General features: G+C 39.5%; 1 protein-coding gene across 3 annotated transcripts in view; it reads right to left on the bottom strand.

Annotated features, from left to right (window-relative positions):
• Window positions 1-18,381, bottom strand: part of phka1a (phosphorylase kinase, alpha 1a (muscle)) — a 33,406-nt gene that overhangs the window by 10,775 nt on the left and 4,250 nt on the right. For all 3 annotated transcript variants that reach the window (XM_062444945.1, XM_062444946.1, XM_062444947.1), the window contains exons 2-21: window positions 17,399-17,557; window positions 17,207-17,254; window positions 16,437-16,605; window positions 15,260-15,342; window positions 15,049-15,129; window positions 12,996-13,094; window positions 12,753-12,899; window positions 11,600-11,653; window positions 8,366-8,488; window positions 8,154-8,249; window positions 7,962-8,069; window positions 7,691-7,769; window positions 6,937-7,071; window positions 6,559-6,668; window positions 5,835-5,979; window positions 5,610-5,688; window positions 4,791-4,984; window positions 1,438-1,602; window positions 1,258-1,346; window positions 519-664 (exon numbers count right to left, since the gene is read on the bottom strand). In XM_062444945.1, the coding sequence (XP_062300929.1) occupies window positions 519-664; window positions 1,258-1,346; window positions 1,438-1,602; window positions 4,791-4,984; window positions 5,610-5,688; window positions 5,835-5,979; window positions 6,559-6,668; window positions 6,937-7,071; window positions 7,691-7,769; window positions 7,962-8,069; window positions 8,154-8,249; window positions 8,366-8,488; window positions 11,600-11,653; window positions 12,753-12,899; window positions 12,996-13,094; window positions 15,049-15,129; window positions 15,260-15,342; window positions 16,437-16,605; window positions 17,207-17,254; window positions 17,399-17,557 (2,309 nt within the window). The remainder of the gene's footprint in view (window positions 1-518; window positions 665-1,257; window positions 1,347-1,437; window positions 1,603-4,790; window positions 4,985-5,609; window positions 5,689-5,834; window positions 5,980-6,558; window positions 6,669-6,936; window positions 7,072-7,690; window positions 7,770-7,961; window positions 8,070-8,153; window positions 8,250-8,365; window positions 8,489-11,599; window positions 11,654-12,752; window positions 12,900-12,995; window positions 13,095-15,048; window positions 15,130-15,259; window positions 15,343-16,436; window positions 16,606-17,206; window positions 17,255-17,398; window positions 17,558-18,381) is intronic.

Raw genomic sequence — 18,381 nt, 5'->3', positions numbered from 1 at the left:
GATCATTGTCTTCACTGGTGATCACTGCTCGGTGTGCCTCATCTTCACCACATCTACTAACAAGCCAAAAGGGAAACAAAATAAAACAATAGAAACAAAAGTATAAATAAATAAATAAATAAATAAAACAGTCTGACGATAAAGTTGTAGGCTTATTAGCACCTAAACCTTTCTTTCATTCATTATTCAATAGTTTCCAATGTGTATAAAAAACCCAAACATCCACAACAATTGGCTATACACACACACACACGCACACACACACACACACACACACACACACACACACACACACACACACACACACACACACACACACACACACACACACACACACACACACACACACACACACACACACACACACACACACACACACACACACACACACACACACACAAATCCCCCCAAACAAAGCAATCCACCTCATTTTAATGTATTCAGGTTCTATAAAAGGTGTTTAGGTCATTTTGGATTCCCTCTCCTTATATATATATTAACATATGTTGTGATCTTACTTGTCTTTGAAGAGGATGTAGAGGATGTCCGCCTGGTCCTGGAGGCTGTGTGTGACTTTGAGCAGCTGGACCAGAGCAGGATAGTCCACGGCTCCACTGGCGTCTTTAGGGATCGCACACTCTGCCGTGACCGTCACCTCCGGACCCTGAAGGAGGGAGACGGAGGGGTAAAGTTAGAGAGAGGCTGAATCTCATTTATCTCTACATGTTTCATATTGTGATAGAGAAAGAAACGTTTTATTAGGATTGTAACCTCGTCTGTTCCTCTATTAATGACATCATTATTTTTCATATGTGTTTTTATTTATAAGATACTTTCATGTAGGAAAGGAAGGAAGAGAAGAAAGTGAGGACAGATGGAAGGAAGGTAGGAAGGAAGGAAGGAAAGTTGGAAAGACAGAAGGACAGAAGGAAGGAAAAGAAGAATAGAATAGAAGACAGTAAGGACAGATGGAAGGAAGGTAGGAAGGAAGGAAGGAAGGGAGAGAAGACATTAAGGACAGATGGAAGGAAGGTAGGAAGGAAGGAAGGAAGGAAGGAAGGAAGGAAGGAAGGAAGGAAGGAAGGAAGGAAGGAAGGAACGAAGGGAGAGAAGGCATTAAGGACAGATGGAAGGAAGGATGGAAAGATGGAAAGAAGGAAGGACAGAAGGAAGGAAAAGAAGACAGTAAGGACAGATGGAAGGAAGGTAGGAAGGAAGGAAGGAAGGAAGGAATTGGATTGAAAGCAAAGAACCAACCTGACTTTGCTGTGAGGCGTCTGGGACGTTTAGGTGGAGCGACGGCTGATGAGGACGGAACAGCTTGTTTGGCAGATACATGTTAACAGCTGGATATAAAACAAAGAGCAGTCAGCTGTTAGTGAGTCTCAGTATCCCCTGTTTGATATCGACGTGTTTGAACAACTTTAACAGACTCACAGTCGATGTTGAGCTCCAGCGCTCTGTTCCTCAGCATCACCATCTCCTTGGTTCTGATGGCCGCTGCCCTGAACCGGCCCAGCGGACCCAGCTTCTCTTTGGGCTTCTTCTTGGGAGCAGAGTGGGCCAACAGGTGGTCCAGGTACTGGGCGAGGTCGTCGATCTCTGGAGATTAGGACCGAATAGGACGGATGATGGAAAGAAATGTAAGTAGAGGAATGAAGGAAGGTTGGAAAGACGAGAGATGGAGGAGAAAAAAACGCTTTTCGAGGTTTAAAATCTAATTTATACAAGATTGTACTTACCTTTTAATTTATGCACACAGATATCCTTAAAAAATCATAAAACACTTAATAATTCAACTTCATAATCTAAATTTCTACAAATAATCAGTGTTTGCAGTTTTTAAAGGAGTTTTAAAGGGTTATTTCACCCAAAGCACCTCTAAAAAAAACACATTTTTACTAGACAGGCAAATAGTTTTAATTGATTTAATGTTTTTCTTTTCTTTTTTTAGTATCAATATTCTACAGAAGTTGAAATAAAACTGCTACAGCTGTTACATTTTTCAAATACACACTTTGACATTTTGAAAAACACATTTTTTTAAGACTTATTTTGCACAAAAAGACTTTAAACATCATTTAAATGAAACATATGAACAATATGACAAATGCTTCATCATTCACACTCAAAACACTAAAAAACTAATTTAAAGATCTATTCTACGGATCTGTGGACACTGATGATGCAGTTTTTTAAAGCATGCGTGTGTTAAATTCAACCAGACGTGCAAGAAAACGTTGAATCTTTCTACTGAGGTGTCGTTCAAATTGAGACGTGACTCAGTAGAAAACTCAAAATCATCACATTTTTAAATGCAAAACGAGCAAAGCAGCGTTTCTCAACCTTTTTTTGAACCACAACCTCATTTCAGACTCCTTTAATTAAAGCTGTGGAGTGAATTTGAGGCGTTTTTTGCTTTATTTTTAACAGAAAAGGAGCAAAATATTTCTATGTTTCAAACCAATTCTGTTTTAAATGTAATTTTATCTTCCAAAAAACAAAACACAGTCTTAAGTTTAAGGTTGAGAGACTGAAGAACAGCTGTTAAACCTCTTAAACTCCTCGTCCTCGGCCAGATGTTACTGTCTTTCGGGGGCCGTCGTGGGCTCAGATTTAAAGCTAAAGTTAAGATCCTGGTATCATATGAAACTAGAAGACTTAAAGTATTTATTCATTGTTACCAACTATGTCACGAAAGCTTATCACAGTTCCCTCTTCCCATTTTCCTTGACCTCTCACCTCAATGAATCTGAATGAAAATGGCTTCAATGGTTCCCACCAGTCTCTCCTTTACAGTCACTTTATGCAGCTTTTTTTTTAACAGTATAAATGCAGTATAAATAATATAAATGTATTTAAATATTTCTGCATGCTAAAGTCCACAATCACTCTTGGAGTTGCATAAATTGGGTTTAACTGGAAAGTTGAGACTCTTGTGGATTCAATGAGTCCATTTGTTTGAATTCTAGAATTGATCCTACAATTCTAGAATTGTAGGATCAATTCCGGAATTCATCCTATAATTCTAGAATTCATCCTACAATTCTAAAACCTTTAGATTAAACACAGCCGAATGAAACTTTACAACCTCAAACTAGAGACTGAGAGCATTCAGAGGATGTTTGGATTTCCTATATATATTAACAATAAGAGGTTTTATGAGCAATTTGGTCGAAACATTTTACATAAATCTCCATTTGCCAAGTTTTTGATACCAAATCAGGGCATGATTTTTTCTAATGGAGTTCCTCGAGGTCTCTTAATGGTGTCAAAGTGTCTTAATTTGGTGTTTTGACCATTTTTTAATCAATTCTAGTTACATTTTTTACTAAAATCAGAGCAACAAATGGAATCAACCCCTAAAAATACATATATAAACTTCCATCATAAAGTTTTAAGACCTTAAACCAGGGATGTCAAACATGAGGCCCGTGGGCCAGAACCGGCCCGCCAAGAGGACCAATCCGGCCCACTTTCCTTCCTTCCTGCTTTCCTGTCTTATATTCCTTCCTTCCTTCCATCTGTCCTTCTTATCTTCCTTCCTTCCTTCATCTTTCCTTCCTTCCTTCTTTTTAACGGTCCGGCCCACATGAGATCAAATTGGCCTTAAACACTCTAAACTTGTAAAACAGGTTCTTAACCAAAAAAAACAATGTTTATTTCAGATTTCTGACTATAAAAACTTCCCAGCTTTCAGATAATGTAAATCACTTCTATGATCTGCTATGTCCTCCTTAAGATCCCCTATCCCACCTTAAAAAAAGACATAAACGGGAGTAGAAGAGGTTAACCAGCAGCCGTGCAGACAGTCCAGAGTGGATGGGAACAGGAGGGAACGTCAGTGATTATGTGACCGCAGCTTATTAGTTTCATATTATATCTCTGGTAATATTATAAAGATTGATTTTATTCATTTATTTAGTTTTTGGTGATATTTAAAAAAAGCTGAATTAGATCATCAAATATGACCAGGAAGCCAAAGTGAGGACAGTTAAAGATCATTAATGTGAAATGTTAAAAGATAATGGAAAGTGTTAAATGTTAAAGATGGAGACAAAAATCCACAGACTTTTCTTTTTATTTATTTATTTTAAAGCTTAATCTCGTCTGTTTTTCTTCTTTTTTTTGGGCTACACCTGAAAACCCTCTAACATACAGAGTAATAAAGCTGATTTTAACCCTTTACATACTGTTCAGGGTCTAATTTGAACTGGTTTTACATTTAAAAGAAGGAAAAAACACCTTAAAAAAATGTCAATTTAGCCAGAAATGTGATGACTTATCCTAATGTGACCCAGAATATACAACAAATGGAAATAATTGAACATTTTTGTGCAGCTGATATGCCTTTCTGTTGAGTCTTTAAACCATATTTATCCAAAACCGCCTTACAAAAATACTGTTTATTCACATTTAATGTCATTAATTGAAATGATGTAACATTGGATCAATATATAATGTGATTGTGATGTTTTTTCTCCATCAACTAAAAGCATAAAAAGCAAAGAATACAATCTCTCTGCTCTATTATGTATAGAGATATGAGCAGTATGTAAGGGGTTAAAGGTCATTTAGAGTCAATCAGTAGGTTAAATGTGATATTAACACTACATTATCTGTCTATACTTGTATTTACTACTGTAGTTTATGGTTTTATATGTATGTACTAAAAAAGGTCAAACTATTAAAAACACACCTAGCAGTCTTACTTTAATTTGTTTGTTTTTGTCCATAGCTGTCGTCATCACTCCTCATCCATTCATCCATCCCTCTGTGTTTTGTCTTACCATCGTCACAATGTAACTCATGCACGAATCCATCGCCGTAACCCCCATCATCATCATCATCATCATCATTATCATCATCATCATCATACTCGGCGTCGCTGTGGCTCATGCTGCCAGAACCCTTACCGTCCAGGAAACTAAGGTGAGCTGCACAGGAAGTGGTCAAGAACTCGGATAACTTGCCCGTCTGGATTCTGGAGAGGGGGAAGAGGAAGAGGAGGAGGAGGAGGAGGAGGAGGAGAAGGAAGAGGAGGAGGAGGAGGAGGAGAAGGAAGAGGAGGAGGAAGAAGAGGAGGAAGAGGAAGAGAACGAGAAAGAGGAAGAGGAGGAGAAAGGAGGAAGAGGACAAGAAAGGAGGAAGAGGAGGAGGAGGAGAAGGAGGAGATGGAATAGGAGGAAGGCGAGGAAGAAGAGGAGAAAGAGGAGGAGGACGAGGAAGAGGAAGAAGAGGAGGAGGAACAGAAAGAGGAGGAGAAAGAGGAGGAGAAAGAGGACGAGAAAGAGGAGGAGGAGGAAGAGAAGGAGGAGTAGGAGGAGGAAGAGGAAGAGGAAGAGAAAGAGGAGAAGGATGAAGAGAAGGACGAGGAGAAGAAGAAGAGGAGGAGGAGAAAGAGGAAGAGGAGGAAGAGGAGGATGAGGAAGAGGAGGAGGAGAAAGAGGAGGAGGAGGAGAAAGAGGATGAGGAGGAGGAGGAGAAAGAGGAGGAGGAGGATAAAGAGTATAAATAAGCATTCCCACACAGATGGGACGTTACCATGGTAACCTAGAGGTTAACTTAATCACATTTGTTATTACAGACGTTTCTTTCTAGTTTTTCACCTCGCTCCTCCGTAATATCCATCCTGTAACTTTTTCAGTGTAGCCAAGACTGCAGGGTCCAGAGATTTATGGTCCTCACCTGAAACACACGCACACACAGACACACACACACAGACACACACACACAGACACACACACACACACACGCAACATTTAATATAAGATTTCCCCTTTTTAATTCGTGTGTGTGTGTGTGTGTGCGTATGTGTGTGTGTGTGAACTCACTCAGCATAGTCTGTGAAATGGGGAACGTGACGGTGGGTCGACCCGTCATCCTCCACCTCGATGCCAGGTAGGCGATTTCTGTCCTCAGCATCTCAATGATCATTTTATTGTCCAAAGCCAAATAAAACTGCTGATGGTCGATGAACTGGAGGAACGATGATGACAAAACTGGATTTTTATTGTATTTCATCAATAATATATTAAAATAAATGCATTTTATTGACTTTTATTGGCTTTATGTAGTTTGAGGAAACGTAATAAACAGGTTTTATAGGAGTATGTGGGTTAAAGATAAAAGTCATCAAACACCATTAACCCTCCTGTTGCCCTCGAGTCAAGGAAGGAAGGGAGGAAGAAGGAGGAAGGAAGGGAGGAAGGAAGGGAGGAAGAAGGAGGAAGGAAGGGAGGGAGGAAGGAATAAGGAAGGAGGAAGGAAGGAAGGAAGAAGGAAGGAAGAAGGAAGGAGGAAGGAAAGGAGGGAGGGGGAAGGAAAGAAAGGAGGGAGGAAGGTAGGGGGGAGGAAAGAAAGAGACAAGGAGGGAGGGAAGAGAGAGGAAGGAAAGAAAGAGAGAAGGAGAGAGGGAGGAAGGACAGATGGAAGGAAGGAAGGGAGGGAGGAAGGAAGACGGAAGGAGGAAGGAAAGGAGGGAGGGGGGAAGGAAAGAAAGGAGAGATATCTACTTTCTGCAATAAGCTACTCTGTGCTTTGTGTTTTCTAACCAACCTGAGGTGTGAATGAGAAGACAGTGTTTCTGATGATGTAGAACTTGGAGGTCCCCAGTACTCCTATAGTCCTGTAGGGTCGTCCTGTCAGGCCGAGCCTCGGGTTACGACCTGAGAGACAGAGAGAGAGTTTCAGTTTAGATATTAACCTTTAAAACCTCAAAGCCTCAGCTACAAAATGTCTCAATGCCACCTTTTAGGAGAAGAGGAGGAAGAGGAGGAGGTAGAGGAGGAGGAGGAGGAAGAGGAGGAAGAAGAGGAGAAAGAAGAGGAGGAAGAGGAGAGAGAGGAGGAGGAGGAAGAGGACAAAAAACGTTCAAACTAAACGAAATAAAACAAAAAAAAAAGCAATAAAAATCAGTCTCCTCTAAGTTTGTACCGAGTCTGGCGTAGATGTGGCTGAGGACTCTGGCAGGTTGGACGTGGATCGGATGGATATCGCCCACAGTCTCCACCTCGATGCCGTTCTTCAGCAGCAGCTCTTTGATCTCCTCGGTCTCGGCCAGAACCGACACTAAAAAGAAAACCAAATATGTTTGACTGTTCAACACTAATTAAGGACCAGGCGGGGAGTCCCGGTCCTCTGAAATGATGCCAACACGGAAGTAACTTAAAACTGCATTCTATCAAAAGGCCACCAGGGGGCGACCGTTTTGGTGTCAAAAGGACTTCCGTCTCTATACAAGTCAATGGAGAATTCACCAACTTCTCTTGATTTCTAACCTCAGTAAATGTTTTCAAAATGTGTTTATGGTCTCAATCGCTAGTTTAAAGCCTTCTTCAATGCAGTATGATGTTCATTTGGGACATTTTGGCCTCCCTGATTTTATATGTGACGATAAAGCAGGGTATGCATTAGGGCGTGGCTACGTCGTGATTGACAGGTTGGTTGGTTCACAGGTTCAGGAGGGCGCTTCATGCTCCTCCTGATGCCCATATAAGTAGAATCCGTGTTTTTATTTTTCCCAGCATGCACCTGAAATTTTCAAGATGGCGCTGCTCAGATCCGATACTATTGGCCTCCGAGCAGCAGTCCACAAACCAATGGGTGACGTCACGGATGTTACGTCCATTTTATATACAGTCTATGTTAAGGACTGAATCAGCCTGAATCAAATGTCCCGAGAACTCACCTTGTACGACTACATCAGGTTTGGGGATAGTGGAGAAACGTCTGTTAAGAGGGTCGATCTCTCCGGGGGCGAGAAAACCCTGAAAGATGGGACAAGACTTTAAATCAGACCCTCACTGAATTTAAAGAACAGTGACTTTGGTCCTATCTCACAACCCTAGTTGCCTTAATATCACTTATTGGGAATGAACTAACCCTATTATTACTCTTCTCTTAAAGCTTATAATTAATGTATTAAAATGTGATAATGTCTTATTACAGCGATGGCTCACCTCGGCCAGAAGGTGTCCCAGGACGTACAGAGACTGTCCCCATTTCAGAGGTAGCTTCCCCATAGGAATCCTCTCCACAGAGTGAGGGTTGTTATACTCCTCCTCCACCTGTTGGTCAACACATAGATACATATAAAATAAAACAAATGTCAATACAATAAGATGTTTAAACTTAACCCTTAAAGCTGTTACCTTCTCTGGAGGGACGCTGTAGAGCTCTGGAACCAGTCGTATCCCGTCTTTCTGCTTGATCAGGATTGCCTCCAGAGCCTCCTGGTACTCCTGGACCTGAATGAGTTTAAAAAAGACAAACAGTGATGTTGGGGTCTAAATTTCGTTGTGTGTTCTCCCTTAGTGTGTGAATCAACAGGCTTGTCGGTAGGATGCATTAGGAGGTAAATTACCTGCTCGGGGCTGTTGGTGAAAATGCCGTCCAGTATGAGGTAAGTCCAGAACAGCGGCCATTCACACTCAATGTTCTCAAACAGCTTCAGCTCTGCAGACTCGTAATACAGACGGTTTGGATCCTGAAGAAACAGAGAAAGAAAACAGAGATAGACTATTATTTACTTTTATTATACATTTTCTTAATCTGTACAAGAGTGCAATATAGTATAATAATATATGGGTCACTGACTAATAAGGGTTGGCAAGATTACCTTTATTTAATATAAAACGTTATAATGTAAGATCACGCCAAGTTTAATTACTTGGTACAAAGTTTTTATGGTTACACCACTTAGACATTTTTGCCATAATCCTTTAATATATTCTCTCAAATGGATTAAAAGCAGAAATTTGATGCTGGGTCCACAAAAAAGAATGTGTGCAAGTTATTCATACGTTTTCACAGTTTTTAATAGCTTAAATTCAGTGTGTTGCTCAAAAGCAGTTTGGATACTTGCTGATATACGGGCTCAAACCTTCATGTTTCCATTTAAAAGCTTATCTTATACCAACAAAAATAACATAAATATTATACTAAAGCTCCCAGTAGGTCTTTAAAAAAAGAAAAAAATTGCATTTGTGCATTTTCACCCTCAAAACTCCAGAACATCTTACAAATATCCTTCTTAATATTACCTGACTTCATGTTTTTGCAGTCACACATGCTAAAACTGGAAGATACCCAGTATAAATACATGCTGAATGAGCAGCTGTTACAATTTCTGTGTATAAATCAGCAGATTAATTGTTTCAGAAGTTAAAAATCTGCTTCTGATTGAAAACACGGTTTCTGTCTCAATGAATTAACAAAGCGATGTCCTGCCAATGATTTATTCATCATTGCACCTGTGTTGCTCTCCTCTCTCCTTTTCTCTCACTATTTTCTCCTCCTGTCCTCTAAATGTTTCCTTTGGCTGTCGGTGCCATTTCCATGAGGTTTTGGATCTGGTCCCCCCCCCCCCCCCTCATCCTGCAGGAGTTCAGCCTCACCTCATGTCACTCTCTCTGAATGACGTCTTTATCCTTCTCTCTCCTCTGTGAATAATGTGTTCTGTGTGAATGGTGTGTGCATGTGTGGTCTTGTCCTCACACGACACACATCTACTGCAACATCTAATGGGAGAGAAATCCCTCCTGTGTTGCTCTTCCTGAGGTTTCTTCCATCTTTTTTCCCTGTTAAAATGTTTTTTAGGGAGTTTTTTCCCCTATTCCCATCAAGGGTTTATGGATAGAGGATGCAGTGTTGCTGTTCTGACTTGACTACATTAAGAGCAAATGAAAATATAAGAGAAAACCTTAAATAATAGTTCATTTTAACTAATCAGACACCGAGAGAATAAGCCTGTTTTTGTAGGGAAAAGAGGCCGAGAAGAAGGGCAGAGCTTTTACTTCAGCTCATTAACCGAACCAGCTCTTCCAAGTTCCCATTCCTGCAGCGCTAAGCAACGCTGGTCGTGACACACAGCTCAGAGAGAGAGCCAGAGCAGCCAAACTCAACCCTGTATGACCCTCAGTGTTGACACAATACCAAAACTATGACTGTGATACAATACAGACTTAAATATGTTGATACTGATACTGAAATCATACCACAGGAAAAGTAATAATAATATGTTTAGGACTACATGAGTAGAAATAACACCATATTTAGCTCTGTGGGTCAATAAGTAATGAACAGTCAGCAGGAATCTTTGTACTTGAACCATAAAAGCTGCAGAGTGCATGAGGAATAATACAGAATAAAAACAGGTGCTGTACAAAAACCCACTGTTCCCACTGTTGCACATCAACGCAACTCATTCAAAATACGACTCTAATTGTTATTCTTTAACTCTTACATACTGTTCAGAGTCAAATTTGACCTATTTTTTACATTTCAGAGCTGTAAAAACACAATATAAACATTTATTTAGCAGGACTTTTCCTATTTTGAACCACAGTTTACAAAAATGGAAATAAAATGCATCGTTTTTTAACATTTTTATGCAGCTGATGCACATTTTTATTATCAATAAAAAATTAATTAATGACTGATGGGGAATTTATGGATGTAAATTGGTGTAGAGGCTAATTATGAGTCATAATAAGAACAGTATGTAAAGGGTTAAAGTACTGGTACTAATAAAATAGGGTATGGTACTGTTTTTAAGAGCAGGGCTTTGCAATACCTTTCTATTATTGGTACATCATGCAACACTAGTGAGCCGATGTGTTTGCTTGTATTCATTTAGCTTTCTGTTTAATACGGCTGTGATACGGTCTGGCTTAAAACTCAGTAGATAAAAACAAAAAGAAGGAGGGAAAGAGTTGCAGGTTTCATGTTGGACTTCCTTAACCCTCCTGTTGTCCTCGAGTCAAGGGAGGAAGGGAAGAAGAAGGAAGGAAAGGAGGGAGAAGGAAGGAAGGGAGGGAGGAAGGATGGAAAGGAGGAAGAAAGAAGGAAAGGAGGAAGGAAAGGAGGAAGGAAGGGAAGAAGAAGGAAGGGAGGATGGATGGAGGGAGGAAGGAAGGAAAGGAGGGAGGGAGGAAGAAAGGATGGAAAGGACGAAGGAAGGAAAGGAAGAGGGAAGGGAGGATGGATGGAGGGAGGAAGGAAGGAAAGGAGGAAAGAAGGAAGGGAGGAAGGAAAGGAAGGAAAGAAGGACGGAGGAAAGAAGGAATGAAGGAAGGTAGAAGGGGGGTAGGGAGAAAGGAAAAGAGGAAGGAAGGAAAGAAGGACAGAGGAAAGAAGGAAGGGAGGAAGGTAGGGGGGAGGAATAAAGAGAGAAGGAGGGAAGGAAAGAAGGAGGGAGGGAGGAAGGAATGACAGAAGGAAGGAAGAAAAGGGGGATGGAGGAAGGAAAGAAAGAAGGGAGGAAAGAGAGAGGAAGGAAAGAAAGAGAGAAGGAGGGAGGGAGGAAGGACAGACGGAAGGAAGGAAGGAAGGAAAGAGGGAACAGTCAAAACAGACCCGGGAGGACGACAGGAAGCTTAAACAGACTATAATATTACATTTGTGGGGTAAAGATACACATAAGCACCAATCTGCTCAGCCTCTACTGCGTTTAATGATGAAAACATAAATCAAAGTAAGATAAAAGATAAAATAGATGTTAAAACTGGGTTAAAGGGGTTAAAAGGGTTATCTGACAGGAAAAATCAAGACTGAGAGTCAGATAGATGCAGTGTCCACCTTTAAACAGGTCGCTTACCTCTTTAGGTGTTTTGTGTCCGTCTCTGAGGAACCTGCAGCAGCCGTATCGACCCTGAACAGACACACACAGAGAGAGGAAGAAGTCAGCAGGGACAAAAGCATCTTTAACTGGAAAAGACATCTGCATGTTATCAGGTACAGCGCTCAGTTGGTGCAGATAATAACTCATAAAGGTGCTTTGTTGTTGCCATCGATAATCTAAAATCTGGATGGATGTGGAGTCCCTCAGGGTTCAATACTTGGTATCCTATCATTCAATCTGTGCTCTCTTTAAGCCTGATTTACTGGAATACCCAAGGTTTCTTTTTAGCTACTTTGTGGGAATTTGATGGAAAACTACTTCCATTAGTTAAGTCGTTTCCATGGGAGCACCATTAGGTAATAATAAAAGGTGTTAAAACTAGATGGGGTCTCAAGATTACTTAATAATAATCACCAAACAAGTAATCAAACGACTAAACAGCAACTGACACATTATCAACCTGGTGGTCCGAGACAGTTACCCACTTGTTTTGGTCACTAACACCGGCCTTCCCTTGAGGCCAAATCATGAAAGAAGACAAGATTTTCCGTCATCGATATGCAGACGACAACCACATTTACTTTGCTCTCTAACTAAATGACTACGATCCCTTAGAATCACTGCGACAGTGCTCATAGCAAGAAAATAGCTGCATGGGATTATAAAAAGAAATCTTTAATCTGGCAGCAGGGAGGAAAGACTCAAAGTCACTACTGTGTTAAGACTAAAAAGCTGAAGTTTGAAATCTTGGTGTTTTAATAGACTCAAATCTTTCATTACCTTAAACACAGTAATTTGAGGCAAGATTTAGAGAAAGTAAAGAAAGAGATTTTTGTTTGTCAGTGTTATTAGAGGAAAAACACCTTCCTCAATCACATATTTATCTTCCTTTTAATCCCATCTTAGCTATTTGTTTGGCCGGTAAAACAAACTGCGAAGCAAAAAGTTTTCTACAGCTTCAATCTAAAAAAATAAGAGTTGAAACATTTAGCTGAAATGATCGATTGGTCTCATTAGAAAATAATCAAAAGGTTGCTAAATGAAGTAAATCAACTCTCCTCTTTTCTTTACTGCTGCTGTCATAAAGTACACTTCCTACATCTTTCTGCTTTACTGAACATCTCAGCACCTGCAGCTTGGAGATGATCTCCTCCTTGGTCATGTTGACTATTTCGATGTCCTCAACAGCGAAGGCGGGATAGGTGATGATGGCCAGGACGCCGGCATCCACCTCTTTAGAGATGGATGCTCTGGGTAACATGGAGGTCAGGATGGACTGAGGAGGAAGAGGAAGATGATGGGTGAGTTAGAGTCATCGGATGCTTTTAGACAAAGCTTTTAAAACATCATATATATAGTGTGAGTGTCTAACCTGGCAGTGCTGTATGTCATCAGCCAGAGCGTGCACCACAGATCCAGGTCCGCCTTTAGCTCCAAACAGGTTGAGCTCGTCCAACGCCTCCAGAGCTGCCTGAAGGAAACACAGCATCAGCATCAAAAAGATGTGAAGGCCACATTGTAGATATAATAATGTATCTATCTATTTGAGAGATTTTCACCAAGAAATACACTCATTTACTCTGGTTATATCCAATTATTTCAAATGAATGTTTAAATGTTTTTATGCATTGGGGAGTGTTATAAAGGAGGGTTAAAGTGTCATTATATTGTGTCTGACCCTCAATATAATGATAATAAAGCTGCTACTCAATGAATGAATGAATGACTAAATAGACTTCAGCTTGTTTAAAGTACATTAGAGCCAAACCAAGACACATCTTTTTAAAAAACAACACTGATATTAATAATAAGCTCCTATTTGACTTTATCATAATCACAGAACATTAAAAAATAGGCAAGAATCGACTGAATTTAGTTAAAATCTGGCAGGACATATACATATATTGGGAGGTTTAGCCCTTTGTGTTAATGGGGTGGACAAAATATTAGTACCAACCACCCACTACAATCTTAATAATAAACATAAAACAGAATTATCACCTTTCTAAGTAGAAATGATGGCAGAGCTGTTGTATTAGATTGCATTAGATTGCACATGTGTTCCTCATGAAGTAGCCAGTGACTGTATGTGTATAAATATGAATGACAAACCTAACTAATAAAAGAAATTAAACACCTAAAAAAACAAAGATATCAGATTTTAATTGGAGTAAAATATCAGTCAAACCTCTTTTTGTGTATCTGCCCATATAAATCCCATATCAATATATCTAAGATAAGCCAATATTGACCTATAATATTGGTATAGGTTATATGTTTATTTATTGCACATAAAGAAAAGTCATATATGTAGATTTTTTCTACATATATTAAAAAAGGTGCAGTATGTGTTTTTTGTGTGTGTATTTTCCTTTTATACATGTTTGTGGGTTAGGTGTGTAAATATAAGTATAGTATTAAAATGATGCCATGTAGCAGCAGATAATAGTGCTGTCTATTGTATTGGTGCTGTAGTACAATACATTTAACACTGCACATTTAAAATGCATATAAAATATTGTTATCCACTGCTGCTGTTATAAATATACTGATAAGTGGATGTTATAATAAAGCAGGGAACGTCCTGTAGTGGTGCCTCTTTCCAAAGTCTTAAATTAACCTGTGTGTGTGTGTGTGTGTGTGTGTGTGTGTGTGCGCGTGTGTGTGTGTGTGTGTGTGTGTGTGTGTGTGTGTGTGTGTGTGTGTGTGTGTGTGTGTGTGTGTGTGTGTGTGTGTGTGTGTGTGTGTGTGTGTGTGTGTGTGTGTGTACTGGGGATGAGTACTGCGAGTACTGTGTTATTTCGGAGTGAGAAGCCATTCTTGGAAGACCACAGAGAACCTGATACGTCTCGTACTCAGCGGGCCAAGGACAGCGCTCAGTCAGCCACAGCAAATGTTATGTGAAAACTTCATAACTACAATTTTCACCCTACAGGATTCATGTTTGATGTTTCCTCTCAATTATTAGGGCCTTTATTTATAGACTGAAACTAAACCTCCTTGCTTAAAAAGACGACTCATATCACTGAAAAAACAGGATTTGATCTGACTGGAGGATTATATATATATTTGTATTCAGTGATACCAGGAAGCTCCGATGCTACTGTATACACTTTCAGCACCAAAAACCAGAGTCTGCATCTGATCCCGAGTCAGTTTGAAGAGTCTGGGTCGTCTAAATGTCAGCGTAAAGGCCGTCGGAGTGACTAGACACCTTCCACCGTGCCAGAGATATTTACTGGAGCACCTGTTCTGCCTCCGTGGAGGAAAAGCTCTGCACTCACTCTCTCACTCACTCATTCCCTCGGGCTGGTTTCTCCTTCCTGTTCTCCCTCTGCTATCCTCACTCCAACAGGAGGAGGACGGATAAGTGAGGCTGTTAATATACATTGTATGTGTGTGTGTGTGTGTGTGTGTGTATTAACCTTGGCCATGCCTATAGAGCTAGCGTTAAGCTCAGTGATGCCCTGATTGGTTTTGTCTCCTCTTTCCCACATCCCATAATCCTGCGATGGAAAACCAGAATAGAAGAAGAAGAAGAAGAGAGTATTAAATATAATAAACAACAATAATTCTTCTGCTTCACAAACACGTGACGTACAGTGTTAATGAGAATGATAGTTGATGCACACTTACAGCCACTTTGTAAGCTCCCTCAATGTAGAACATGAGGTTCTGCACAATGTCCACTTCATCCTGGGTGTAGATGATGTGAAGACCTGCACGCACACACACGCACACACACACACACACACACACACAGACACACACACAGACACACACACAGACACACAGACACACAGACACACACACACACACACAGGATTAATTAGGTTAATTAAAAGATTAATTAATTAAAGAAAGCTACACTACCTATTTTCTTGTGTACAGTAGATATACGGGTCAATGAGGTGATGCAACCCAGTGTCCAATTGGCGTAACTAGTATTTTTTCATTAAAATCTGATTATATATATACAGGAAAATAAATGTGAATTAAAATGTGTAATAAATGTAATCCACTTTAGCAACACAACACTATGGTTCAAAACGTATTTAGAAAAAATGGTTGTTTTTAGGATATTTCCTGCTCAATATTGACAAAATACTTTAAAATCTAAATGTAGAAATATTGTAATTTCTTTTTCTTTTCATTTGATGTTTTTAAATAAAGTAATTATTAGTATAAGTTCACTTAAATACACTGTAGGTGATAAAATATTTAATATGTATCATTCTTTTGTGGTTACACAATTTGACATTTTCAGGAGCATTCAGTCTTACTTTTGGTAAAAAAAAAATGGTGCAAATGTCATTTCAAATGATATAAAATTTAAAATTTAACAAACCTGATGCTGCTTTTAAAACTATTTAGATAATAGTATTAAGATATTTTTTAATAGCTCATCTTGCCAACCCTTATTTATCACTGACCCATATAGAGGTGTAGGTGTAGACAAAGTGAGGACAAACTTTAAAAAGGGGTCAAATAATCTAATCACAAGCAGCAGTGGAATAAAAATCATTAAAACAAACATAAAGACAATAGTTGAGCTGATTATTTGGATGAAATGAGTGTAATCCTTCTAAATTCCCAAATCAATGTATCTTCTACATTATTGTAAATATCCCTTATAAGACACTCAGTGGAATCACCCAATCTGACTAAAAAGATCCTCCTACCAGTATAAAAACACCTGCAAATTCCCAGTGAATCACTAAAAATGAGCCAGTTTTGTTCCGCTTAAAAAAATGCCTCGAGATTTAAAATTAAAAAAATCTCTTTGTTACATATTTTTAAATTTCCGTCATACCCGACGCTGTCATCTGAGCGAGGAAGAGCAGGAACAGCGAGGTGGCGTCGACCTGCAGGTGACCCCACTCGCCGTCTCCGACAACGGGGGCGCAGGTCCTGGTGTTGTACTTGGCGTGGAGCGAGTCTGAGGTGCTTTTGCTGTATTTAAACTTCTCCAACTTATCCAGCTGTGGGTGGAGAGAGACAGCAGAGAGATGTCACTAAAATGACAATGAAGATCTAAGCAAATGATAAAATAAAGTATTCAATAAAGGAAACAATGAATGAATGAATGCATTTTATATGAAGATAACAATATAAAAAAAATATAAAAATCCATATTAAATATTCCAGATGTCTTGTACACATTTCCACTAAATTTTGCCTTAATATGTTGCCATCTTCAGAAGATTGGAGGCTTTCACTAGAATTTAACATAAAGTTTTGTGGGTTTAAACAATGTTTGGCTGAATAGTGTGACTTTATAATGACTTATGTGGGATTATTGCAAGAAAAAGGTTATAATATGACATTTAAATGTAACCAAACTTGAGCCGGAGCAGAGCCTGAAGTCTTACAGGTCGGCATAACTCTACTTTAAAGAAAGAAAAAGTAAGAATTGAGATTTATCGGAGGCTTAAAACGCGGCATCAGCTCAGTTCAGCCTTTACTTTATTCACTCCTGCAGCTACATCCTCATCTGTGTGGGTTTATGGGAGTGTAAGAGAACGAGAGAAGGTGGAAAAAAAGAGAGATGGAAGCGTAGGAAATCATTTCGAGACAACGTACCTGCCTCATAATGCACTGAAGGACTCCTCTCATTAGCTTTACCACACTCTAAAGAGAGAGAGAGAGAGAGAGAGAGAGAGATGGTTGAATGGCAACAGAGAAACTTGAGTCTGGACCAAATAGGACACACACACACACTAACACACACTAACACACACACACACACACACACACACACACTAACACCCCTACCTGCTCCAGCTCGTAGGCCTTGGCCTTATCCTCGTCCCTGTCGGCGTTCTTCCTGTAGGCCAGGCTGAGGGCCCACACCGACACACAGCTGTAAACATTGTCTCTGACCCAGGCGTGAGGTTGGTCGCCGCTGGCTGGCAGAAGACCCGATACTGGATCCTGATCGAAAGGTCAGAGGTCAGTCGTTAGCAGAATCCAATGAGACACATTAGTACGTGTAAATTAGGGGGAAACTTTGGTGTGTAATAGATTTTTGTTGGCTGTGCAGCTGAGAGGAGAGAGTATAGTTAAAGATTACTAATTAAATGTAATGACTGACTAAAACATTAATTTAACATCCAAAAGCTCTATTGGGACTGTTTAGATGCAGTTTGAGTCAGATTTAAGAGAAAGTGTCCGTTCAGCATCTCGCAGCTGTCATCACATTTTAATTCAACTGTTGCTTGACTCTGATTGGATGAATGTGAGGTGATCTTTTTTCCAACTGAGGCCTGCCAGCTCCAAACCACAGAGGAGACCTTTGATAGAAATCTCTCAGGTGAAATAATCAAACTATGCAGGCAGAACATGTGATGATATAAGATGCCAACTTTCATAGATAGAAAAAAAGAAAAGCTTATTGAGAATTAAGTTTTTGGGGAATACATGGACACATTTCACAAACACTTATTTGTTCTTATTTCCATTTTCTCCCATTGTTTTCTATTGATTTTGTTACATGAAGCATATTTTAACCAACAGAGGACCAACAAATGCCATATATGCTAACATTTCTGATGACACAACATATCTCGGATAAGATACAAATTTATTAGCTTATTTAATGAGTCAAACTACGACTATCAATTGTGTAATATGCCATGCAAGTAACCAGTGTTGATTTAATTGTTGTATTGTCACATATAATTATTAGATACTCTTACTTGATTTTTCAACCCTTATCGTATTTTATAATATTCTGTGATCAAATTAAATGTTAGATG

Source organism: Scomber scombrus, chromosome 23, assembly GCF_963691925.1.
Source record: "Scomber scombrus chromosome 23, fScoSco1.1, whole genome shotgun sequence".
Lineage (NCBI taxonomy): Eukaryota > Metazoa > Chordata > Actinopteri > Scombriformes > Scombridae > Scomber > Scomber scombrus.
The sequence above is the reverse complement of the archived record's forward strand: the minus strand, read 5'-3'. Positions and strand labels throughout refer to the sequence as shown.